We start from the raw sequence: 25,811 nt of genomic DNA, 5'->3' as shown, positions 1-25,811 counted from the left end.
TGAGGATTATGATACCCCCTCCCACTACAAAGGGCCCAACATGTGCCTGGCACTGATCCAGCTTCCTTACACACACTCTTTCTAATCCCCACGTTCCCAGAAAAATCATCCATCCCATCTTGCTGGGGAAGAAACCAAAGCTTCGAGATATATGTGGGCTGCTCAAGGGCAGTGAAAGTGAGTCACTCTGTCATGTCAACTCTGCGATCCAGGCCAGAACACTGGAGTGGGGAGCCTTTCCCTTCTCTGGGGATCTTCCCAACCCAGGGATCGAACCCAGGTCTCCTGCATTGCAGGCAGATTCTTTACCAACTGAGCCATCAGGGAAGCCCATAAAGACAGATTAAAAGAGGAGAATCCTGCAGAGAGGAGAATCCAGGGATCAAACCCAGGTCTCCTGCACTGCAGGCGGATTCTTTACCAGCTGAGCCACAAGGTTCCCTGATAGCTCAGTTGATAAAGAATCCACCTGCAATGCAGGAGACCCCAGTTTGATTCCTGGGTTGGGGAAATCAACTGCAGAAGAGATAGACAACCCACTCCAGTATTCTTAGGCTTTCCCTGTGGCTCAGCTGGTAAAGAATCCGCCCACAATGTGGGAGATCTGGGTTCGATCCATGGGTTGGGAAGATCCCCTGGAGAAGGGAAAAACTACCCACACCAGTATTCTGGCCCAGAGAATTCCATGGACTGTACAGTCCATGGGGTCTCAAAGAGTTGGACATGACTGAGCCACTTTCACTTTTTCACTTCAAGGGCAGTATGTGGCAGAGGCAGGCATGAAAGCCAGGTCAGATGGATTCCAGAGCCAGGGATCCTGCTATTTTTAACTATTTGTAAAATTTCTTCAACAGGAGACTTCATGGAAGTACTAAACTAATTGCAAAGGATTTTAAACAGCTCATTAAAGCAGCAGAGGCTTGACAGGCCCCTATAGGGCAACACGAAAAACAGAGGTATTTAAAAGGCTAAAAAGATGCATTTCATTACAACTCAGATTATCCCCTAATTCAGACAACTCTCTTTTGCCCCAATTTTACTCCAAACTGGTGAAGTTTCATTATAAATAAAGGAGTAGGGCTTCCCTGGTGGCTCAATGGTAAAGAATCTGCCTGTCAAGGCAGGGGACATGGGCTGGATCCCAGGTCTGGGAAGATCATACATACCTCAGAGCAACTAAGCTGGTGTGCCACAACTATTGAGCCTGTGCTCTAGAGGCCAGGTGCCGAAACTATTGAGCCCACGTGTCACAACTACTGAAGCCCGTGCTCCCTAGAGCCCAGGCTCTGCAACAAGAGAAACCACGGCAATGAGAAGCCTAAGCACCACAACTAGAGAGTAACCCCTGCTTCCTGCAACTAGAGAAAAGCCCACACAGCAATGGAGATCATCATGGCCAAAAATAAATAAATAAATTTTTAAAAGGAGTAGATCACCATTATTGATAAATGCTACCAGATGAATCAGCATTTAGAAAACCAAAAACTTTCTAAAAATAATGACCCCCCCCCCACCCCTCAAAAGAAGCCCTCATCTTCCTTGATGCTAATGTTGGCCACACTTCTTTCCCCCTTGGATACAATACCAGCCTGTGACAGAATGCTCTTCCTGTGCCTTGGCTGACACTCCAGGTGTGGGGGAGTGGGGAACAGAAAGCGACATTATCGAGAGCATGTTGGGTGACAGGCCCAGAGATGGCACCTTCACACATGAGCTTCAGCACCATTCTAGCCATCACTGAATTTCATTATTTTACCAGAAGTGAAGTGACCGGGGAACAGGATATCCACAAGATCTCTAAGCATTACCGCCACAGAGATAATATACTAACTGCAAAGGGGACAATGTACCCTACAAGGGAGGGAGCTAGAAACACGCCCTCTATGCCCAGTAACCTTATCACTAACCATGGGACTGCCTGATGTCATGTGTTGCCTGGTACCATGTAACATGAAGCATACAGCACTGCTCACACAGTGTTCTTGCTGCAAAGAAAAGTCATCATAAGCTAATGGTCCCACCACACCAAACTCAGGAAAAATAGGGGTCCAGGAAACCCCCCAAACACCTCAATGAGGTAACACCCAGACAACTCCAGAAGATGGGGTGCCATACACAACTGGCCAGGACTCTTCCAAAGGCAATGCAGTAAACAACAACAGAAAATTCGTGTGTGTGTGTGTGTGTGTGTGTGTGTGTGTGTGTGTGTACGCATGCGCACGTATAGGGGAGATTCTTTCAGCCTAAAAGTGACTTAAAATCATAACCAGGGACTTCACTGGTGGTCAAGTGGTTAAGAATCCACCTTGCAATGCAAGGGACACGGGTTCAATCCCTGGTAAGGGAACTAAGATTCTACATGCCTTGGAGCAACTAAGCCGGACAGCCAAATAAATGAATATTAAAAAAAAAAACCCAAAACATAACCAGATGCAATGTGTGGACCTTGATCAGATCAGAGTTTTTGCAAAATCCCAGCTATAAGAGACCTGTGACAATGGAGGAATTTTTGTGTGTTTGTGTGAATACAGATTGGCTATTAGATGATCTTACAGGGTTATAAATTTTCACAGGTGTGATCATGAAACTGTGGTTATGAAGGCAACTGTCCTTATTTTTAGGAGACTCAACTGAAGCTTTTAGGGATAAAGTGTAATGCTGGCTTCAAGTTATCGTTAAATGTATCACCCCCTTTTCCCCAAAAACGTATAAAGAGATACAGTAAATGTGGCAAAAGGTGAACAATTTCTGAATCTGGGTGGAGGGCAGATATGCATTCATTGCATTATTGTCTTTTCTGTATATCTGACATTTTTTAAGATAAATATTGGAAAGGAGTGGGGAGGGGTGATCCCAGGGGAAGGCTGTCCCAACATGCATATATCTGTACAGAACACACAGGGGGGTCAGCTTACTGCTTGACAGAATGGCAGGGACTCTTATGTGAGATCAAGATTTCAAAGCTGGGTAGACTAGTCTGTGATGTTACTCTGGACCTCAGGAAAAAAGCTATAATTTCTCAACGCCAGCAGTGTCCTCATAAAACACTGACACCTTCTCCTAACTGGCTAGTGCCCAAATCTGTCACATGAAAATAGGCAGGTAGGTTTATCCAAACTCTATAAATGCTTATGTTAAAAGAGCAATCCTGTCTACACTTCAGCCAGGATTCTGATGGTGCACAGTGAAGGAGGCTTGAGTGGGCTTTGCACTTACAGGTCCTGAGAGTAAATAACCCTAGTGCCAACATACACATTGGTCAATAACGACCTTCAGCTGATGGCTGGGCCACTTGCTTGGGCCAGAACACACAAGGCAGCCCCAGAACTGCTCAGCTCTGCTGTGACTTAATTAAATCACAGACCATAGGTAAAGTCACCAAAACAAGAGGAACTGCTTAGCAGGTAGAGCATGGCAAAGGTCCCTCGTTTAAAGCAATTCCTTCTACTTCTACACCCAAGGCATTTCAGAAACACATCAGAAAACCCAGAGGGGGAAGGCCCTTTAAAAGCTTATCTCTGAGTTTGTTGGGCTTTCCTTGCACACAGAAGGTACCTTCTCTGAAGCCTCTGGAAAGCTCACCACCTGAACAAGGGGATGCTGACACTGGCACACGCCTGTGGATGGTGGCTTGTATGTTTATGTAGCTTAAAGAATCAGCTATACGTATCAACTATCACATCAACTCCCAACTGCCTGGCCTGAGATGCCTGAAAAGCCCTACAGTGAGCCACGCGTCAGCATGAGAAATCCCCATGAGAATCAAAATCCTCTCCTGAGATATAAGAGGGTGTTCCTTCAGGTAAAAAACACAGCAAGTTGTAAATCGAGAAAAAAAGTGATTTGGGGGATAGAAAAAGAAACATAGAAACAGTGGTCTGACAGTTCACTGAAATCAGGATGTGAAGGGATTGAAAACATTACAGCAAGGCAACTAGAGACTGAAAAGGAGAGAAAAAGTACCAAACATATACAGTCCAAGATTTGCTGCAAGACTTATGAAGGCCAGGTAACCATACTGTATACAGCCTGTCTAGCAGAGAAATAGGTCCATCCTATAGAACAAAGCTGATCCAACAGGAAAACAGAATAGCACCAGCCCTCAAAACTGGGAAGTTGTCAGAAGTGTCTTGAGTTCACCACACAGGAGGAAAGCACCAGAGGAAAATGATTGGAACTCCAAAGAGGACAGGGGCTGTTAGTTTTGACTGCTGAGGACAGACGACTGGTATTAAAAATATGCTTGGGGACTTCCTGGGTGGTCCAGTGGTTGGAACTCTGCCCTTCCACTGCAGAGGGCACAGGTTTCATCCCTGTTCAGGTAACTAGGATCCCACATGTTGAATGGTGCCCCCTCTCCCTCCAAAAAAGAGAGATGAACTATATTTGAAGAAACTAATAATGAAATTGATAAAGAATGAGGTGGCCTCATCTCAACAAACCCAGACCTCCCTCAAAGGGTTACAAGATGAGCAGTCTTGTGGGAGCCTGGCACTCCTGACAGCAGCTGTGCTAGATTGAGGAACAGGTCTTGTGACCAGGAAGACAGCCAAACCCAAGCAGGAGAACCTCCTTGAGACCATCTCTTTCCCCTTCCTTTTCCCCAGCAAAGTTCATTTCAAAATGTAAAGCAGCTTCTAAATGACTCTTCCTACCTCTGCAAAATGGAAAAGCCCTACAGTTCTATTTCAATAGAACCAACAAGTTTAAGAGAGAAGAAAAGTACTTCCCTGTACTGGTCCTGGCCAGTGGGACTCTCCTCGGCCTGCTGTCTGTTTCTAGGTGGGGGGAAAAAGGCTCTCGATTCATGTCCATGCCTGTGTCCAGGGCACTCACAGCTTGAGCCTTTCCAACTCTTCTCCTCATTACCCCTACTCATCATTGTCCCAAGACCTACTACCCACTGCCACAAAGTTCCTCCATGTCTAGCTCACACTGAGCAAAAAAACCCCTACTTCTAGTCCTGCCTTTGCATTCGGAATATACCAACCACAGTGAGATGTGCACTTGTGCTCACATTGAAGGTTAAGTACAGAAGTGTTTGTGTCCCTGAAGACTCACAGGGACAGTACTGTCACTCTGAACTTTCAACCTGGCACACTTCTCAGCTGTGAGCAACTGTGCCCTGTCATAATCACATTTCCCTCTCTGAATCACAAGTATCAAACCCCAGGGAATAAGCGGGGCCGTCAGTATCAATCAAACCCATGAAAACAGCCAAGGGCTATGCTAAGAAAGGTTAGGGAACAAACCTAAGCCTAGAGTTCCAGCTGGAGGAGAGAGATTTGGGGAGAGGAGCGCAGACCCACACACAAAGTCTCAAACACATACACATACAGTTCATGCACTCACGTCAGCAGCTGGTTTTGGCTAAGTCGTCACATATTATTACTGTGGGAACAAGTGGGTATTTGTTCAGTGGGGAAAATATAGCAAAGCAACTAGAGATTGAAAAGGAGAGAAAATGTAGCAAACATATACAATCCAGGACTTGCTGCTAGACTTATGATGGTCAGGCAACCAGAAAAAAGTAGTGTCCAAGAACAGCCTCTTCAGGGTTACTTAAAGCCTGGAAGAATTCACCCAAATAAGGAAGGCCTGCATCATAAACAAGCAAAGCTGCAACACCAGCAACTGGACTCCACAAGACACACACGGCTGCAGGCTCCTTCCCAGATGCTGAGGAGCACAGTTTTTGCAGGAACTTCCCATTCTACACACGTGAGTATAGTGGGGAAGTTTTGAGAAGTCATTTCAGAATGAATACCTCTGTAAAAAATAGTTATAACCCTTCCCTTCCCTGAAATGCAATCACACTTTAATAAAAGGAAGGACGTGCACTAAGGAAACATAACCCGTCACCAGTGGTACACTTGACAACAAGTTGGAACTTGTGGTTTTCCAGAGGGCCTATCTGGGACCTTCTTCCTCATCATCAAACTCTCCAGGAAGGGCCCCTGATGATTTAGCACAGAAATTCTAAGACCTCCTCAGACCCTCTGAGGCTGCTTCTCTATTAAGTTTCTAAAGTTGCCCAAGTCTCACAGAAAGGAAGAATACTTGAAACAAACAAAAGTGGGCTGGGAAAGGGAACAGTCAGGGGAGACTTGAGATGCAACTTGATTAGGAAAGCTTGGGACAGAGATGGAAGAGGTGAGCCCGTTCAGGCAAAGGAGAGGAAAAAAAAGGAGATGCGGGGAAGGCAGTATGGGTGGGTCCTGCTCCAACCAAAACAGAAAATTAGGCTGAGGGAGAAGGGGAGATGGGGTAGGCAGTACTGGGAACGGAACGCACGAGCTAACAAGTCCGGTATTGCAAGGTGACAGGACAGGATTTACATGCAAACGGGAGATAGTAAATCCTGACGTAAAGGTGAAGAAAAAACAAAAAACTCAGTATCAGACTGGGGGATGGGGATTCAAAGTGTGAAGAGGAGGCTAAGAAGAGACTTTAAGAGGGGGCTGAAAGGAATATGCCACCTGCGGGTCATGGCCGTAGGCTGTCAATGAGGTAGCTTTAATTCGCGATGATACGGTTGCAGGGGGACATCTCAGAAGAGAGGCGTGCGTGGTGTGAAGAGAGGAGGAGTGACCCCTGACTAGAGGCTGACGCGATAAGATGAAGAACTCAGGACCCTGGGTCTGGGGCCAGAGCTCCCCGTTGTCTGGGAATGTCCAGCCTGGGCTCGCGCGAGTAAGGAACCTTCGTCAAAGGGCCCAAGGCCTGAACTCCTCAGACAGGAGGGTCCCGGAGGCCGGTGGGCCAGAAGCTTGAGGCGCAAGGCCTCAGGAAGGGCGGGGGTCCCGGACTCACGCATCAACGTGCTGAAGGCCACGACGCCGAGCAGCCCCTGCAGGAAGATGCCGAAACTGTGCATGAGCGCGCCGCTCTCGCAGCGGCCCGCTCCGGACGCGACTGTGGAGGGCGGCCCTCCTGTCAGTGAGTGGCTCGAGTTCCCGGCAGGGCCCTGCATAGCGGGCCTGGCGAGGGGCGCTGGGCGCCGCCGCCCGCCCGCCCGCCGGGCCTCCCAACCAGCTGGGGCCACGCCACCGAGCCCAGAGCCCCAAGTCCGAGCCCGGAGCCGGTACCTCAGCCCCGCGGCCGACTCAGCGCCGCGCGTAACGTGACGTCCGAGACCGCAGCTCCTGATTGGCCAGACCCGGCGTGGAGGCGGGCCTTGGCCGCTCCCGCTCTACCTCTCGAAGGGCGGGGCTCCGGTCGGCGAGGGGGGCGGTGTCTTGGGTCCTCACCACAGGTAGGACGGACCAGGTGAGGCGGGCTGCTCAAACCGGATTGAGAGTCCCACCCTGGACCCCGAGCTCCTGGTCCTGAGGGCAGAAGCAGGGAATTGCTATTGCTAAGTCACTTCAGTCGTGTCCGACTCTGTGTGACCCCATAGACGGCAGCCCACCAGGCTTCCCCATCCCTGGGATTCTCCAGGCAAGAACACTGGAGTGGGTTGCCATTTCCTTCTCCAATGCATGAAAGTGAAAAGTGAAAGTGAAGCCGCTCAGTTATGTTCGACCCTCAGCGACCCCATGGACTGCAGCCTTCCAGGCTCCTCCAACCATGGGCTTTTCCAGGCAAGAGTACTGGAGTCGGGTGCCATTGCCTTCTCCGAAGATCTAAAATCTTTTTTCCCCTCCAAGATAAACCCCTCACCCCTGAAGAATTTGTGAAAAAATAGTTCTGAATTCCTCCCTCAGATTCCGATTCAGTTGTTCTGAGAGGTAGCCAATAATCTGCATTTCGGCAAGCAGCATGGATTATTCTGAGGCAGGTCGTTGAGGAAAACTGATATTCCTTTCAACCCACACGTTCGGCGTCCTACCTTTCTTGTTAGTACCAATATACTGGCCAAAGGTTGATCTTTTAAGATTATTTGGGGGGGGGGTGGTGACGTGGACTGTTTTTACAATATCGCTTGTTTTATGTTTTGGGTTTTTGGCCAGGAGGCGTGTGGTATCTTAGCTCCCCGACCAAGGATGGAACCTGTACCCCTACATTGGAAGGTGAAGTGTTGACCACTGGAGAGTCAGGGAAGTCCCCAAGAGGCATAGCTTAAATTCATCAGTCAGGCCCCAATCCATTTTTTCCCCCATAAACGTAATTTACATAGTCACTTTCAATCCAACTGCCTTCATATAGAAATATATGGGGTATATACTGTAAACATGTGAATATATCCCCATCTTGTTAATTTTGAACGTGATTCATAAAAGAAAACCAGGTTGCTGGTATTTTCAGTCTCCAGAGCCTCCCTCCACATAAACACATTTATTCTTATTCAACTCTGACTCCTTGGAACTTGCTCTCTTCCTCACCTAGGACCTCTAGCCCCCATTCTGTCATCTACCCTTCTCAGTCACATCTACCCTCTCAGTCACCTCTGGCTTTTCTCCAGACATCTCTTGGTGTTCTTAGGTCCCTGATCAGGATTGCATCCACTTAATGCCAATGTACACAGTATTATTCCAGTAGACATTGGGGTACATTTGTTGAACAATAAAAATCAAATCTAGGGAAATTTTCCCTTAAAATAGCCATCAAGAAATTTCAATTAAAAAAAAATCCAATTACATAAAACATTAAATGCTATCCAAAAGCTTTCTTGGTTAATAGGAATACTAACTTGATTATCTGGGGAACACAAATGCTAATTGGTTCCTTAGAAGCAATTCTCCAGCCCTTCTCTTAAAAAATGTACTTCCACACCTCTGTGCCTATACATAGCATTCTAGCTATATGGAACAGTTTCCTTTTCCCTGCGTCACGAACTGCTACCCATGCTTCATGCATCCAGATTACTTTGTGTGTGCTGGCTGCTCCACGGGAACTTTTCAGACTGCTAAATTTTTAGCAGTCTAGACTGCTAGACGGCTGTACACACCTCTCTCTTCCAGCCGAGTGTGAGCCTCTGGAGGGCAGGAACTGATTTTTATTCACACTTTTGAATCCAGTATAGTGCCTGGCACAGACAGCATGCAACAAAATGCTTTTTAAATTAAACTGATTTTTAATTTATAAAATTTAAAACTCTCCACAAGTATTGACCATGGGAAAATACAGAAAATTAAGAAAATAAACAGGTAAGGAAAAATTGCATTACCGTTGTCTTAAGTCTACGAAGGTCCCTTATGGGTATGTATGCTCAAGGTACAGTTCATGTTCAGAGAGAACCAAACAGTAGGATGTGAACTTAGAGCAGAAGAGACTGCAGCTGGGCATTTCAAGGAGATTACTGATCGCTTGAAGACACAGCTCAAGGGAAATTGCACAGAGAGCTGAAAAACGCACTTTTTGACAAAGCAGTGCTCTGCACATCCAGATGTGGAGGAATCCCAAGGCCAGTTGCTGCTGTACCAAGGCAAAAGTAAAGACCAACAAACAGTCTTCAGAGATCAGGAGCAGAGTCCCCAGTGACAGGAGCAAGCTCACTCTGGGAAATTCTACTCTCCCTATCTTTTCTGAACTGCAGTTAAAAAGCACCCAAATCCAGAGGGGAAAGGATCAGACGGCAGGAGAGACGGGGAGAATTCTGCAAAGGTTAATTTTATTGAAGCACGAACTTTCTCCTCCATTCAGAGATGATTCTCTGAGGTCCCACTGCAAAGTTCTGAAGGATTTACTCTGGTCAAACGCCTTCCTTGCTGTCAAAGGAAGTTAAATATATACCTTAAGACCTGTTTTAATTTTCTGACGACCACTTAAAACTGTCGTAATATACCACACATTTATATACACTTATTCACAACCCCCCCCCAAAAAAAACCCCACTGAGCAAAATATTCATCCAAAATAGTTATTTCTTAATCCCTTGAAGTTATACCATCAAATTTGATGGGAGTTATTTTAATAGGTATTCTTCCGCATATTTCTTAAATGTACTTTATCCTCAATGCATAACTTTTAAATTTAAGAGAAAAACAGCAAGAAGGAAGGACACAATGCAATATGCATTTCATTTTGTTCCAAAGAAGCAGCTTAAAAAAAAGAAGAAAAAAAAAAAAAAAAAGGACAATATCCATTAAACAAACTGCATCAATTCCAATGAGTTAGTGTTAGAAAGAGGCCTAAGGACAGTGCTGGAACCAGCTGGAAGTCCCACCCTGGCAGGCCTCTGATTGTCTTCAGAGAGTATTCAACCAAAAAAAAAAAAGAAGAAGAGGAAAATAAACAAACACTTTAAAATCTCAAGAGAAACATTCAAAGTCCACTTCCCTAGAGATTTCTTGCAAAAGAAGATAAGGAACTGCCCAGTTTTAACTACGTCTTAACTCTGTTATCTTCCTCAGTCATCTGCTTTGTGACTGGATTTGCCCCATGAAGCCTACCCTCATTCTTTCAACACTATTTGCCCACATCCATTCTTCCTAGCTAGGCATAGTTAGATTAACTAAAACATGTAAAAACCCTTAGGAATGAGTTCCCACACATCTTGTGAACAGGCACACCTATTAGAAATGGTATTAAAGCTACATTTCACTAGTGAGTGTCATCCTTTGCCTCCCGAGAGCTCTGGGTCCCAGTTTTGCTGCTGGAGTTAAAGACGTGTCCAACAAGGCTGTGGCTTGTTTCCCTTTGAAGACAGTCCTTTGTGATAGGTCCTAGCACCAGGACAGACCCAAACGGTGTATCAAGTCAGAAGTGACAAAATGGAATGGAGTTTTAAGCCCTACTTCTCCATTCCTCCAACCCCTACTCCTGGTTTTGCTGGTTCTTGCAAAAATATTAAGACTTCTGAAATAGAAGAATGAAGAAAATTGACCTCCAGTGCACTTAGGGCCCATCAGCTTCTATACCTTCACCCCTAAGGCTCCCCTTAGAAACAGAACTACCTGTGAAAACTGAAACAGGTACAGAGGAAATCCCAGGCAAGCAGGCTTGGAACCAGATCCATCTGGACTGCGCTGGACTTTAGAACTTTTCTTCCAAAACACCAAGTCCACAGGAGGCTCATTTAGATAAATTCAAATTTCTCAAGTATGCACATCCTCACACAATGGGAGAGAATCATAAAAATTCACTAGCAAAACACTGTAAAGTGAATAAAATCAAGGAAGAATTACACTTGCATGAAAGTGATTGATTTCTTTTGTTTTGCAGGAGCCTCTGTCCTACAGGGTTTCTGAGCCAGCATCATGACTATGACACATGCTTATTTACACTGGACCCAAAGACCAAAGACATTCAAATTTTTAAAGGGGGTACACAGTCCCCATTAAGATTTATACTTCATTTGTTAGTGCTGCCTTCTCCATCTTCAAAAGGCCAACTGATAACATTGAACACTTTTGAACTTCCACGTACATACACAACTACACAAAATCCCCAATATACACCACTGAAGTTCAAACCTGGTGTGTGTTTCCACTGTCAAGGCTATGCTCCTAACAACTCTCTCAGAGCATCTGTGGGCATCAATCAAACCAGCACACGGTGTCTTACAGCAAAGTCTTTGGTGACAGGTGCCAAGTATATGTAAGTGCCTATGATAGTTTTCCCAATGTCCCCATTTAGTTAAATCTCACCTACAGTTCCCTGATGTTCTGTGTGTGCCCCAGAGATACTTTTTGGCTTGAGGGAGGGGATGGTTCTGAATACTATCTAACCTGATCCCTCCTAAAGCTTTCATTGTGTATTCAGGTGCTGTATTAGGGACAATTGGGATGAGAACAAATAAAATGTATTCAAGTCCTCAGGAAGCTTTGGTCCAATGCCCTTTCTCTCACAGTGAGAATAATTTTGCTTTCAGGAGAAGAAATATATAAACGTCAAGTTCTGAACTGGCATTCCACGTCTGCCTCTATCATAATTCAATAAATATTTACCCAAGAAGCCCAACTCTTCCAGAGGTTGGTAACTACCTTTTTCTGACCTCATGTATGCTGGGTGCCACCTACATCACTAAAGAAAGGCAGACAGGACAAAAGTATCCTCCCACTCTATTAGTGCATTTCCTGCATTAGCCACCTCAATTCTGCTTCAACTGAGAGAGATGGAGGTAGGTAGTTTACAAATAAAAAATAGCATGAGTTCCCAGAAGCCCACCAAGTAAAGTCAAAATGTCATAGCAAATCTTCACGGGCGGTAAAAGGTCTCCCTAACACACTGACACTACAATAAGAGGTCTATGTTGGTTAATCAACTTCAAAGTCCAGAAGTATGATATAATCCATTCACCTGTTTCCAAGCTTGTCAACTCAGGATCAAAAATTGATGCTGGAAAACTTTCTGACTTTAGGGAGGCTATTGAGCCAGCTAAAGGTGAAATTTAGATAAATGCAGTCCCTCATAATGTACCTCTCACAAATTTAAGAGGTTGGTATCTTTAAAAAACAAAGTTCACATACCTATGGGCAATACACAAACATCTTACCGAACATGGTGAGCTATTATCAGGTTTAACATCTGTTTTAGAATCAAAAGAATCAGACGATCACTGCTGTCCAGTCCAGCCCCAGCAACATTGAGGCAAATGGAGTTTAACTGTATACTTTAAAAGCCCTTTTTATACTTTGAAGTGAAAGTCACTCAGTCTTGTCCGACTCTTTGCCACCCCACAGACTATACAGTTCATGGAATTCCCCTGGCCAGAATACTGGAGTGGGTTGCCTTTTCCTTCTCCAAGAGATCTTCTCAATCCAGGGATCAAACCCAGGTCTCTCACATTGCGGGCGGATTCTTTACCAGCTGCGCCACAAGGGAAGCCCAAGAATACTGGAGTGGGTAGCCTATCCCTTCTCCAGTGGATCTTCCCGACACAGGAATTGAACCGGGGTCTCCTGCATTGCAGGCAGATTCTTTACCAACTGAGCTATCAGGGAAGCTTTTCCTACTTTAAAATTCCCAAATAATTATCCTCTCTTATGTGATATCTGGGAGGAGGGGCTGGGGGTATATCATGCTTCTTTACTGTAGTTGCCTGATAAACTATTATCTTGGTATGAGAATGCAAAACAATATTAACGAAAACCCTACTGACTTGTCCAGTTTAAAGTCAGCTTCTCTCTAGGAGAAAGCTGAGCTTGATTAATCATGGTGTAAACAGACAAGCTGGCTAGGGTCTGACTCTGATCAGAGACTGTACTTAGGTCCGTGCATTTCATCTTTCAGGGGCTCTGCCCTCTCACTTGTGAAGGGAGGTGTTTTAAAATTCTATGGTTTCTGAAGAGGTCAAAAGAGAGATAATATATTCATTGTTACATTACATTTGGTAAATTCTCTCTTAGAAAATAAATACCACTTTCCTAAATAAGACAACAATGTTAATCAATTCCAGACTTTTCTATTCCAGTGATCTACTTCAAGGAACTTGCCATAGTGTGTTGACTGCTACGCTCTCAGAAAATATTATTATGCAAGATACCTGCTCCCCAAACTTGATCTACTTAAGACTAATTGTTCCCAAGCATCCTACATATGCTTCTCTTGCAGTGGCACAGAATCAATCAAAACTTTAAAAACTGGATCTCCCAATACATTCAAACAGATTAATTTTACTTAAATCTTCTTTCCAGGTATAGCTGGTAGTAACCTAAGCAAAGAGTTGATGCTTTAATATAGGGTTTGGTTGGAGGGCTTGAACTCAAGTGGTTCATAAATTATCCAATAAAGAGAAGAGTCAGACTACAAAATGTTTGCCAAGGTCCAAAAAAAAAGGTGGAACAGCAGGGAAGAAAAGGAAAAAAAATCACAATCAGTTTAAATTTGTAACAAAATTACCTTATATTTGTATAACTGTTTAGAATTTACCCAGTTTGTCGTTTTAAAACATTTTCAAATCTTGAAGAGGAATGATTAGGTTATAAATTTGTAGGTAACTAGGATAATTAAAAAAAATAAAAACCATTCAGCAAAGCAAACCATTTAAAAGAAGCAACCTATGTATGTATCTTTCCTCATTCCTCATGGCAGAAACAGTACAGTAAATGCTATTCTTCTATTACAGCCAACAGCCAGTGCAATCATAAGTGAAAATTTTTCTGTTTAATGTCAAGTTGAGCTGGGTCAAAAGAAACAGTTAAAAGGAAACTGAGTTTTTGAGTGGGAACTGACTGTAGAATACATTCAATTTAAAGGTTCGATCAAAGAAAATGTAAATGTGACTTGTCAAAGATGTTTCTAGAATCCTTAACCATCTCTCAATCTTTATCCGGCCACTAAGAACATACTGTGACAGAAACTTGATGTTCTGCATCACTTCCCCCCTCCCCCAAAACGTATTTTCTCTTTTGTGCTTCTATACTATCTGTCTAGAGACACTGAGAAAAATGGGGAAATGGGCTTTACTGTGGGTCCAGGAAACACCTACTGATTTTTACCCAAAGTAAGGACTCTCAAAATGAAAGTTGGACAAACAACTGTAGAGAAAAGTAAATACAAAATAAAAGCTATGGAAGTCCCTCTGAGAACTAGTGGGGAGAGAGCAATTCAACTTAAAACAGCAACAGTCTTTGAGATATTACTGAAACAGGCAGCCCAACCGAGGTTAGGATGGAAAGCGATGACAGTAGAGTTCTTAGATCAGTCACTTAAGGAACTGGTGTGAGTGCCACACATTACTCTTAAGAAAGAAAACAGTGTCTTTTCCTCCAACTTCTGTCATAGTTTTAGTGTTCATGTAGAAATGGCATCATTTAAAAAAACCTCAGACAGGGCTACGAGCTCAATTATCAACAGAGGTAGTAAACAAAGGAACTCCTAAGAATAGATTTTAAAATGGATCAAAGTGTGACTGTACATTCAAAACCCTAGAGCCACATAATCATCCCCAAAATGAACCGTTTTTAATTTAAAAAAGCTTTAAAACACATGACAATGAAGCACTGACGTGCCTGAGGCACAGTCCCAAATCAGTGCCGACTTAAAGCTATGTCCTCTCTTCCCAAGAAAGAGAAAGCAGAGAACAAAGTTCCATCTACAATGGGAAGGAACAGAGAGAACAAAAAGAAAATCAAAAGGTTGCTTGCCAGCAGCCTTGATTATTCTTCGTTTCCAGGCCACACCAGTGGAAATGCTTATTCTTCTTTATATGAGTCTTTTCTTCACAATCTTTTTTTTAAAATTGCAATCTGATGAACAAGAGATGCCCACATTTTCACTGGTGGGAGAGCCACTTTTGTGCAGTTTTTGCTTCCTCAGCGTGGGTCCTCCTTCCCTGAAAGTGCAAAGAGAGCAAGCCGACACCTGCAGGCCCAGAGCCCTGGGACTATTTCAGCTCCACTTGTAGAGCAGGGCGAAGGATTTGCTGCATTTTGTGCTTCAAAGATACAGCCTACTTTGGTTGTCCTTCTCAGTTGGCAAACTGTTCATAAAAAGCGAACTTGATCCTCTCTATGTGATGGCAAAGTTTGATAGCAGGGCCCAGTTTTAAGTCCATGCACTCTTGAACAGTGGGAAGAGTAAGGAGCAATAGGGCCTGCCCATCAATTTCCTGTTAAAGCATAAAATACAAATTATCTGTGATTGCACATGAATGGCAACTCAACCATGACAGCCCTGGTTCACTTGGTTTTGTCAAAATCAGGGTCCCTGTGCTTTTCATTATTTGCTTTTAAATACCTCTCATGGTCCTCTTGGAGAAGGCAATGGCACCCCACTCCAGTACTCTTGCCTGGAAAATCCCATGGACGGAGGAGCCTGGTAGGCTGCAGTCCATGAGGTTGCTAAGAGTCGGACACAACCGAGCGACTTCACTTTCACTTTTCACTTGCATGCATTGGAGAAGGAAATGGCAACCCACTCCAGTGTTCTTGCCTGGAGAATCCCAGGGACAGGGGAGCCTGGTGGGCTGCCGTCTATGGGGTCGCACAGAGTCGACATGACTGAAGCGACTTAGCAGCAGCAGCAGCAGCATGGTCCTCTATACTAATGAATCTTCAGAATGAATAATAGAAGTTTTACCACAGGTAAGAATCTATTCTGTTCTGCAGAAATCCAGTAAACTAACTAGCCTTGTAATTGACAACTAAATGTGTCGAAAGAATCATCTTTTTAGAGGAACTTTCCTAAATCTGAAAGAAAATATTACCTATAAACTACAATGTTTTCCTGAGTTGGTGATGGACAGGGAGGCCTGGTGTGCTGCGATTCATGGGGTCGCAAAGAGTCGGACACAACTGAGCAACTGAACTGAACTGAGAAGATTTTCAAAGATGTTCAGTTGTGAATCTCCTCAATTATCAAAACAAAATTTATTTCACTGTTTGAGGTCACAGACTATTTCTGTTAGATCCTAACATATTATAGATGTTAATTATTTTTTAAAACAAGCAAATTGTTATTTTGGCATAAGAGGATAATTAAGTATAGCATGCTTGATTTTAAGTTATTTAATGGAGGATGCAAACAAACTCTTAGGAAAAATAAGACTGCAGTAACAATCTGCTTCAACTGTGAAGGAAGTCAGATAAATAACTTTTTATCACGTTTCTACTCCTAAACAGGGAAATAATTTTTTATGTTTGGATAGAAGTATTTTTCCTAAGACTTGTAAATAAATTGCTATTGCTATTGTATCCACAGTCCTTTGCTAAAGAGACGCATTACAGTCCTTTGCTAAAGAGACGCATTACTAAAAACTAAAGGTCTCTGTGATACCTGGTCTAGGAATATTCTTGCTAACGGAGCACAGTCTGTGGATCGGATGAACCGCACAACGTCCGCCACACTCCACTTCAGGGGGTTACTGTCCAGGTGAAGCCTTTCAGCAACTTCAATCCTTATTTCCTTCATTTCCCACAACAAAAGCAAAACAAATGGTGTTAGAGCTACTTCATTCTAAGAAAGTCTCTACAGAAAGTCATAACCCTTTAAAAGGCAGAATTCAAAGTGCTTTTAGGACATGATTTCTCCCAGCAAATATGCAAAAGGTCCACACACATTAGGCACTGAGAAACTGTTTGTCTTTTATAATAAGAACTATCAATGGACAAGAATGTATCTCAAAGTTTCAATATAAATAATGTGGATAATTTAACAGTGGAAAATAGTTTTAAAATCTTCCATTTGTTCCTTGGTTTATTTTAGCTCACAGTCTGTCAGGGTGCAGAAGTGAATGGGCTGGTATTTCCAATAAGAGAAGGCTTATCTAAATTATCAGGAGAAATCATTTTTAACCACTTCTGTTCAAAGACTATATTTTACAAGCAATCCAAGTTTAAAACACTAACAACTTCCATTCTCATAATGTGCGTATGTGTTATATAATATGCATATATGAATCTACCAACAAAATGGTTTAACAGGAGCCAAAAAGATAAATACTTTATTTCTATAAAACCATATATATCATAAAAAATATCAAAAAGACAGTTTTCCCTAAACTAAATGACTAATAGACTGCTAATAAACTACCAATGAAACTTCTGTAACTTAAAATAAGCTGTCATTCTGAAGGACTTTCCTCCTGATAAGGATTATTATTATTTGATCTCCAAATAATCCTTGAAATGCAAGGAAATCTGAATTTGGGATCTTTTAAAAAGAGACTCAGGAAATTCAACTGACTCCATATTGAAGTAAGTGTAATGCCAATATCATTCACCATTAGATTGTCAAGGGAAATTGTCAAGAGAGAAAAAAGAACACTGTAGTTTTAAAATGGGTACCTTTGGTGAAGGAGGTTTATTCTCATCATCAGAAAATGAAAAAGTGCGAAGTTCTCTTTTTCTTCTCTGTCTGTCTGGAGGCAGTGATGTAGATATCTCACTTTGGGTGGGGGAGGAGGAGCATGATTTTTTTTCTGACATTTCTGACTCTTCCTGGAGCTCATCCTGCTGCTCAGATGTACTGCCTTCACTTAGGGAATCGTCATCCCCTTCATCTGGGTCCTCCTCATCTTCACCCCCACTTCCCTAGAGGACAAGGGGAGATGTGTCACTGAAATTCCAGACAAATCAGTTCCTGGACCACAAAACCATCTTCCTTGGCTAGAGATTCGAATTTAAAAAAGACCTGCAGATATTCTTTCTGTTTGAACTGTAAAGCAGGGATCTCTTGGCTTAAAGACATTACTGGTGTATCACAGATCTCGTACCTGGGGAGAGCCTGCTGGTGTATTATCAACAGACGCAGAGGAGCGCTTCTTCTTATGAACAAAAACATTTTTTCGCCTCTTTCTCCTCTTACTCGCTTTTTTCAGGGCACATGCTAAGTTACTATGCCCACCAGGTGGTCTCCCAATTCTTTTATTTTTCTTCTTTCCGTAGTAGTGTGCTAAATGTGTATGACAAAGAAAAATGAAGTAGTTTCATTATTTTTGTGTACCTCAAACCACAAGAGATTCTACTATCATAGCACAAAATGGATAGAGTATTTAAGGTTAAATTCCATATAATGGAATAATCTTAACTGTGTAGATTCTGAATGCATAGTTCAATTAGTAACTGTCAAATGCATAAACCTAGATAATCCTATCAAGATGTAAAATATCCCCATCAATGGAGAAAGTTCCCATTGTCACTCCCTCATCAGTCCCCCTCACCAGAAGTAACCATTAGTCTAATTTCCCTCACTATAGGTTAGTTTTACCTCATCTAAGGAATCATTCAGTAAGTACTTTTTCCAACAAGGCTCCTTTTCACTCAGCAGAATGTTTTTGAGTTGCATTTATGTTGTATGTGTGAGACGTTCATTTCTTTTCTTTTTTATTTTATTTTTATACTTTACATAATTGTATTAGTTTTGCCAAATATCAAAATGAATCCGCCACAGGTATACATGTGTTCCCCATTCTGAACCCTCCTCCCTCCTCCCTCCCCATACCATCCCTCTGGGTCGTCCCAGTGCACTAGCCCCAAGCATCCAGTATCGTGCTTTGAACCTGGACTGGAAATTTCTTCATATTGATGAATAGCATGCTATTGTGTGAATGTACTGGCTTATCTATTCTCCTGCCGACGGGCACCTGGCTGTTTCCAAGTTTTGGCAATTATTAGATTGCAGTGAACATTCTTGTACAAGGCTTTTAGTGGGCAGGTTTTCATTTTCCTTGGGTCAATACCTAGGAATGGAATTGCTGGATCATATGGTAGACATAGAAGAAACTGCCAAGTTTTCCAAGAGGGTTATATAATTTTACACTCCTACCAGCAACATTCGAGAGATCGAGCTGCTCGGTTCACTGCTGCTGCTCAGTTCACTGCTGCCAATGTGTGGGACTGTCAGTCTTTTTTCATTTCAGCCAATCTAGTGGATACATAGTAATTTTTCATCATAGTTTAAACCTGCATTTCCCTGACAGCTAATGCTACTGGGCACATTTTCATGTGCTTTTGGCCACTTTTTTGGTGAAGTGCCTATTCAAGTCTTTTATTCACTTTTTAAAACAGTTTTCTCTGCTTATTTCATTTTTTAAAATTGAGATGTAATTCATATAACATAAAACCCACCATTTGTAAGTGTACATATTCAGTGGTTTTTAGACACAGATAAATCCACCACCACTAATTTCAGATTAATTCCTCTTTTTATTTATCTTATTTTTAAATTGAGATAAAATCACATGACAACTAAACATATAAATACATACAATTGAGTCCTGTTAATGTAGTCACAATGTTGTACAACTACCAGCTTTCTCCAGTTTTAAAACTTCTCTTTTTAGTGAGTTGTGAGTTTTAGTATATTCTGGAGACAAGTTCTCTGCTGGATGTGCGTACTAAGAACCTTTTCCCCTCTGTGCCGTTCAGGGATGCCAAAACAAACAAACAATGAGGTTTTTTCTCCAAGACTGTGCACTGTCTTTTCCTTTTATAAATACTATCATTAAAAGAACAAAAGGTTTAACTTTGTAGTGTTGAATGTATTAGTTTTTCCTTCAGGTTAGTTAGTGAATTCTGTGTCCTCTCTAAGCAACTTTTACCTAGCTCAAAATCTTGAGGTACTTTTCTTGTTTTCTTCTAGAAGCTTTATAGTTTTAGTTTTACAAGAGGTCTATGACATACCTTGAATTAATTTTTGTCTATAGTGAGGTGGAACCAAGGAGTTTTGTTTTTGCCTTTTCAATTTAGATGTCCAACTGTACCAGTGCCATTTGTTGAAAGAAATTCCTTTCCCATTAGTCATTTTTGTTGAAAATCTTGTAGCTACACGTTTGTCTCTCTTTCTGGACCCTCTATTCTGTCCCATCACTCAATTTGACTATTCTTTCATCAATACTACACTCTTGATTTCTATAGTTTATGGTAAAACTTGAAGTCAGAATAAGTCCTCCAACTTTATTCTTGTCAGAATTGTTATGACTATTTTTAGGTCCTCTGTATTTTCATATGAATTATAGAATGTAAAAATACTTCAAAAAATAACACATATATAGTTTAACTCTGAGCTATACATTAAAGTAATATCAAAATATAATGTAATTTTTCTAAATGAATACTAGAGAATATAAATCCATTTGATATTACTTAAATTACTAATTGGGAAAAATTATAAGGACTCCTAAAGTCTAGGCTAATTTCAATTATCTCATTGTGAAAAATAAATTCAGACAAAAAGTGTAACATAATCCAAATAATACCGAAGGCTCAAATTGGTGTGCTTAAAACATGTGCTTATATGAACAGTACATTTCACTTAGCTCCTAATCATTGCAATCTGCCTAACTAAGTACTGAATCTGACACAACAGTAATAAGCTAGACAAACCCCACTCTTAAGAAGTTTACATTCCAATAAATGTAAGTGGAAACAAGAAGGTGAGACTCTTATATGATTTTGTGATTCATATACTGATTAGAAAACCTGTCATGCTAAATATGGACCTTGGATAAGCAGCATCACCAGCATCTGGGATCTTGTTGGAAATGCAGACACTTAGGCCCCAGATACACCCTGAAGAATCAGAGTCTCCACTTCACCAAGATCCTTAGGTGATTTGCCCACATGTAAAATTAAAGACGCACAAAATTAGAGTGCCTTAAGAGAAATCTTCAAGTTTAACAGGGTAAAATCCACCTCTATATTAATTCTCCTAAGTATACCAGGGCTTGTAGGATTTAAGGAAAAGTAGGATCAGAATTTTGTCTCTGGGTACAATGCCTTGACAAGACTCCAAATTAAGATCTTCATTTTGGGGACCTCCTGGTGGTCTATGGGGTCGCACAGAGTCAGACACGACTGAAGCGACTTAGCAGCAGCAGCAGCAGCAGCAGCAGCTGGTGGTCCAGTGGCTAAGACTCAGAGCTCCCAATGCAGGGGGCCTGGGTTTGATCCCTGGTCAGAGAACTAGATCCTGCATGCTACAACTAAAGATCCTGTGTGCCACAGCTAAGATCCCGTGCAGCAAAATAAATCAATATTTTAAAATTTTCATTCTGTGTGATTTTTTCTTTTTGCAGCTTCACAAGGGAAAAGATAAGCAATGAGAGGTAGCAGGTGTTGTTACAACACACTCCTGCCTCTTCCCTCGAAGTCTGCATGGCTGGCTGCTTCCTTCAGGTTGTTATCTGCCAGGAAGTCTTCCTTGGCCACCTGTATGAACAACATCCCAACTGCTAGCCTTCCTCACTCTCCTGCTTTGCTTCATTTTTCTCCATAGCACTTCTGCTTTTTCACTTTTTCACTTTTTCACTTCACTTAATGTCTCCCACATTAAGATGTAAACTCAATGAGAAGGAATTTTTTTTTTTACATTTGTATCCCAGTGCTAGAACAGTAGTGGCACACAGTGGACACATAAATAGTTGCAGACTGTAAAAACAGATTATATATCCTATTAAAGGCAAAAGCTAACTTATACACCGTTTGTACATACAAGTTGGCAAACTAAGGCCCATAGTCCACATGTGGCCATGGCCTGTTTTGGTTTACATTTTTAAAAGTGTTCTTTTAAAAAATGAAAATAAAACAGAAAAAGAATATGCAAAAGCATATTCTTCCCCACATCCATGCCACACAGAGTCTTTGTCCAGCTGCAGCTCCCGAAGGACATGACTGGGTTTATAAGCTGCGTTGATCAGTAAAGTGAGGACCTGAGCTCCATTTTTAAAGCAGAAATTTGGGTTGGGAAGGAGACAAGTAGAACATTAGAACCTTGCTATTCCCTAGAATGTCACCTAGGTGATTTAAGTCTAGTCATATTAAAATATGCAAAATATAGCCTAAAATATTATCTGGCCCTTTATACAGGATGTTTGTGTCCCTCAGCTATATCTGAATATCTGCAAAATTAAAAGTTTGCAGGAGATGAGGTATGGTCAGCTGCTATTAGTGAACAAATCTGAAAAAGTTGACTCACTATACTTAGTCTTTGTAAGAACAGAACAGTTCTCAGAACACTTATCCAGAACCATTCGTGGACCGAAGAGGTTAGGACAGCACTCCAGTTTGATACAGGTTTGCCGGCAGAATTCAGTCACCCGATCTGCTGTTTTCACTATCTCGACAGTAGCTCGATAGCTCTTTCCTTTGTATCTGCCATTGGAAGACATCAGACACCAAATATATTGGGCAAGTGATTCCACAGAGAAAAATCAAGTATATTAACAGACCTGAAAAATATTTTTGCTTCTTAGAGTATTATATGTCCCTTACAGTTTGAGGATTCTGAAAACAATGAGAAATTTATATTGTACTTAAATTTATAATCTAGTAAGCTGTGACAGCTAAAAGCTGAGTTTTTTAAATTAGCAAAATAAAGTTCCTGCTTTCTGTTTCTAAGTTTCAGGTCTTCAAATAATAACTTCTACACTAACTACTAAAAAAACAGTGACTCTTACTGAGTCTTCCTTGATCCTGAAGCAGTGATACATGGGTATGAGCCACAGACCAATAAAACCAGCCAACTGCCCTACCCCCCCATCCATGACAAAATCAGGTCAGAAAACAAAAGCAAATGTTTACAAACTTTCACAGTAACTTGCCAAAGTAATTTTATGGCTCTTAAATCTGATAACAAAAAAGCTGTTCTTGCATTTTATATCTTCTAAATTCCTTATTTCCTGTAACTCACTTTTACTATATTTTATAATAGGATTGGCTCACAATAGGATGTCAACTGAAACAAAGAAAACAAAGCTGGTCCTTTACCACAGAGCTGAGGAAGGACTGCCCCAGGGAACAGAAGCACCCTAACTTTTTCCGCGGAAACACCCGTTGAGGATGAGTGAGAAAAAAGGGCGGAGGCGCCTACTCACTTGGCCTTGAGGACCTCCCCACATCCATGCCACACAGAGTCTTTGTCCAGCTGCAGCTCCCGAAGGACACGGCTGGGTTTATAGGCTGCATTGATCAGTAAAGTGAGGACCTGTGCTCCATTTTTAAGGCAGAAATTTGGGTTGGGAAAAAGCAAAGCAGACCATTAGAACCTTCCTATCCCCTAGAATGTCACCTAGGTGATTAAGTCTAGTCATATTAATTAATAAGCATTAACAAAATAATAGTACTGAAGATATGACAGTTGACCATAGTTGCAAGTAAGACAGTAATGAGACCCTCTTAAATATTCTAAACATTATGGTCAGAAAGGAATAGGCGCAACAAACCAAGAATTACTCTTAGCATATGCTTCCCAATCCTTTACCAGTCATGAGACACACAGAAGCTTCAGCCTCTCCAGACACAGCCTCGCCACCCTAAGGCCTGAAAGGTTTGATAACCTCACATCTGTTGCCTGGAGTGTGGCACGCTGGTGGGGAAGCACAAGCCCAGCAGGTATGTATGTAACTCTGTCATGGTCCCAGGTTAACGCCACACAGCCTCTCAGGCTTAGACACCTCTCATGGTCATGCATGAGGACCATGTGGGCTCTAACAGAAGACTTTTCTACAGTGACAGAGATGAACTGCCACGTGAAGAACTGCTCAACTGAATGTTCCCTATGGAGCAAAAAATATTCACGTGCCTGGTTCATTGTTCAAGACACGAGAAATGTGAGTCACTTTTGATAAAACCTGAAGGTGTCACATCTATGGCATGCTGATCCTTGTCTAAATGAGTCTATGAGACAGCTGTGAAATTTCTTTAAGTTCTTATACTCTAGGCAGGAACCTTACCTCTCTGAGGACCAGGACACAGTTCCCGGGTCCCACACACTGAGGCAGCTCAGCGATCCTTCCTTTGTTAAGATATGGCCCTGAGAAGCAACGGTGGTTGAAGTATATCTTTGGACAGCAATATTTTCCATTAATCACAACTGAGAAATGAAGAAAAACAAATATTCAGAACAGAATGCTACCCTACGCTTCTAAAGCAAGACTACTGAAGAAAAAACCAGTATATCCACTATTATATAAAGTCAGGACTTATTTTGAAGCTTCACATGCAGTCTGAGTGTGAAATACCTTATACTTAACAAAAAGTATATTATAGGGCTATCACTCTGCTGAAATTGAATATCCTGATTTACTGCAGATTAACTCCTGGTTAGTGCAATATTGTTCCAGAGCCCCATGCTTCTATCACTACAGGAAGTGGAGGATTTACTTTGAGAACTCATGATAATTTCTGAAGACCAACTACTCAACAATCAGTTCTAGAATATTTCTAGACAGTGATGGTGAATATCCAGAACTACGGTTTGTCCCTTAAAACCACTGAACTATCCCAGGGACGGAGGAGCCTGGTGGGCTGCCGTCTATGGGGTCACACAGAGTCAGACACGACTGAAGTGACTTAGCACCAGTACACTGGCAGCCTCTGATGATGCAGGAGCCCTCCCATCACTGGGATTCTTCAGAGGGCTAAAAGCATGCTGCAACCCCACCTCTAAATTCTTCAGGTATTGTGGGGTGTAACTGGGCCTAGAGAACCCTCTGTTCAACTATTTTTTGTATGAATACTGTACTCCAATATAATGTTTTTTTAACCCCTCATATTGAGTAGTTGGCAATTCAGCTACTAAATATAAAAAAAAAATTCAAAAACACTATAACCTCTACTTTCAGACAACGCAAAGAGAAGCTCTTCTGATGACAGCCTTGTTAACCCAAAGGAAAAGTGTATGTAAACTGTCCAGTTTTTAAAAAATATTTATTTGTTTATATGGCTGCACTGCACCTTTGTTGCAGAATGCAGGATCTCTTTTAAGTTGCACATGTGAACTCCTAGTTGCACCATGTGGGATCTAGTTCGCTGACCAGGGACTGAACCCAGGCCCCTTGCGTTGGAAGCCCAGGGTCTTAGCCACTGGACCACTAGGAAAGCCCCTTGCCCAGTGCCGACAGCACCCAGCAGGACATAGTGTTCACACTCTAATTAAGAACACAGTCTTTTATTTATTTAGTTAGTTAATTTATTCGTAGGCCACGCTGCATGACTTGCAGGATTCTTCGTTTCTCAACCAGGGATTGAACCTGGGGCCACAGCAGTGAAAGCATGGAGTCCTATCCACTGGACCACCAGGAAATTCCCAAGAACTCAGTCTTAGCACATGTAGGGGCCCACTTTTCCATTTGATCTCTGTCACCCAGGTCCCCTCTGGGGATGCACCCTGCTCCTGGAAATGCTGCCGGTTTACAGCTCTCAGTTGTGAGTCTATCCTGGAATCACCCTCAGTCTAGAACTGCCCCTCAGGAGGAGAGAGCTACCTGGCCCAAGGCCCCACCCTCTGTGAGGTGGGGAGGGAGGAAGAGCTCACTTCCATAGCTGACCACTGAGGGAACACTAGGGCATGCCACCACACCTCTGCTAGCAACACTCAGCGGCTCCACCAGCTCCAGGGCTCCCTGTGGGGCTGGAAAGGAATTCTATTACAACTGCACTGTGCCTCAACTTCTCCCTCTGCCCAGTCCTGTGTCCTTCCAGTCTTCCCAGAAGTGTTCCCAAAAGCACTCCCCTGAAACTCCTACATGCAAATATCAATCTCAG

The 25,811-nt window shown here is 42.4% G+C and overlaps 2 protein-coding genes across 16 annotated transcripts in view; both read right to left on the bottom strand.

The window, feature by feature from the left end:
* The window catches only part of STIMATE (STIM activating enhancer), a 51,187-nt gene extending 44,062 nt beyond the window's left edge, over nucleotides 1–7,125 (bottom strand). The window contains exon 1 of one of the 2 annotated variants that reach the window (XM_059879788.1): nucleotides 6,814–7,125. In XM_059879788.1, the coding sequence (XP_059735771.1) occupies nucleotides 6,814–6,973 (160 nt within the window). In that variant the 5' untranslated portion in view covers nucleotides 6,974–7,125. 2 annotated transcript variants of the gene reach the window in all.
* A 2,411-nt stretch (nucleotides 7,126–9,536) lies between these two features.
* Nucleotides 9,537–25,811, bottom strand: part of SFMBT1 (Scm like with four mbt domains 1) — a 120,899-nt gene continuing 104,624 nt past the window's right edge. For 11 of the 14 annotated variants that reach the window (XM_010817698.4, XM_059879608.1, XM_024982608.2 and 8 more), the window contains 7 exons: nucleotides 23,999–24,138; nucleotides 23,141–23,250; nucleotides 22,243–22,418; nucleotides 18,041–18,219; nucleotides 17,613–17,858; nucleotides 16,603–16,731; nucleotides 14,768–15,436 (listed from right to left, as the gene is read on the bottom strand). In XM_010817698.4, the coding sequence (XP_010816000.1) occupies nucleotides 15,296–15,436; nucleotides 16,603–16,731; nucleotides 17,613–17,858; nucleotides 18,041–18,219; nucleotides 22,243–22,418; nucleotides 23,141–23,250; nucleotides 23,999–24,138 (1,121 nt within the window). In that variant the 3' untranslated portion in view covers nucleotides 14,768–15,295. Of the gene's footprint in view, nucleotides 11,038–14,764; nucleotides 15,437–16,602; nucleotides 16,732–17,612; nucleotides 17,859–18,040; nucleotides 18,220–22,242; nucleotides 22,419–23,140; nucleotides 23,251–23,998; nucleotides 24,139–25,811 lie in introns of those variants that run through there. The other 3 variants (XR_009492263.1, XM_059879605.1, NM_001205711.1) reach the window with 3 other exon arrangements.

This window comes from Bos taurus, chromosome 22 (assembly GCF_002263795.3).
Source record: "Bos taurus isolate L1 Dominette 01449 registration number 42190680 breed Hereford chromosome 22, ARS-UCD2.0, whole genome shotgun sequence".
Lineage (NCBI taxonomy): Eukaryota > Metazoa > Chordata > Mammalia > Artiodactyla > Bovidae > Bos > Bos taurus.
The sequence above is the reverse complement of the archived record's forward strand: the minus strand, read 5'-3'. Positions and strand labels throughout refer to the sequence as shown.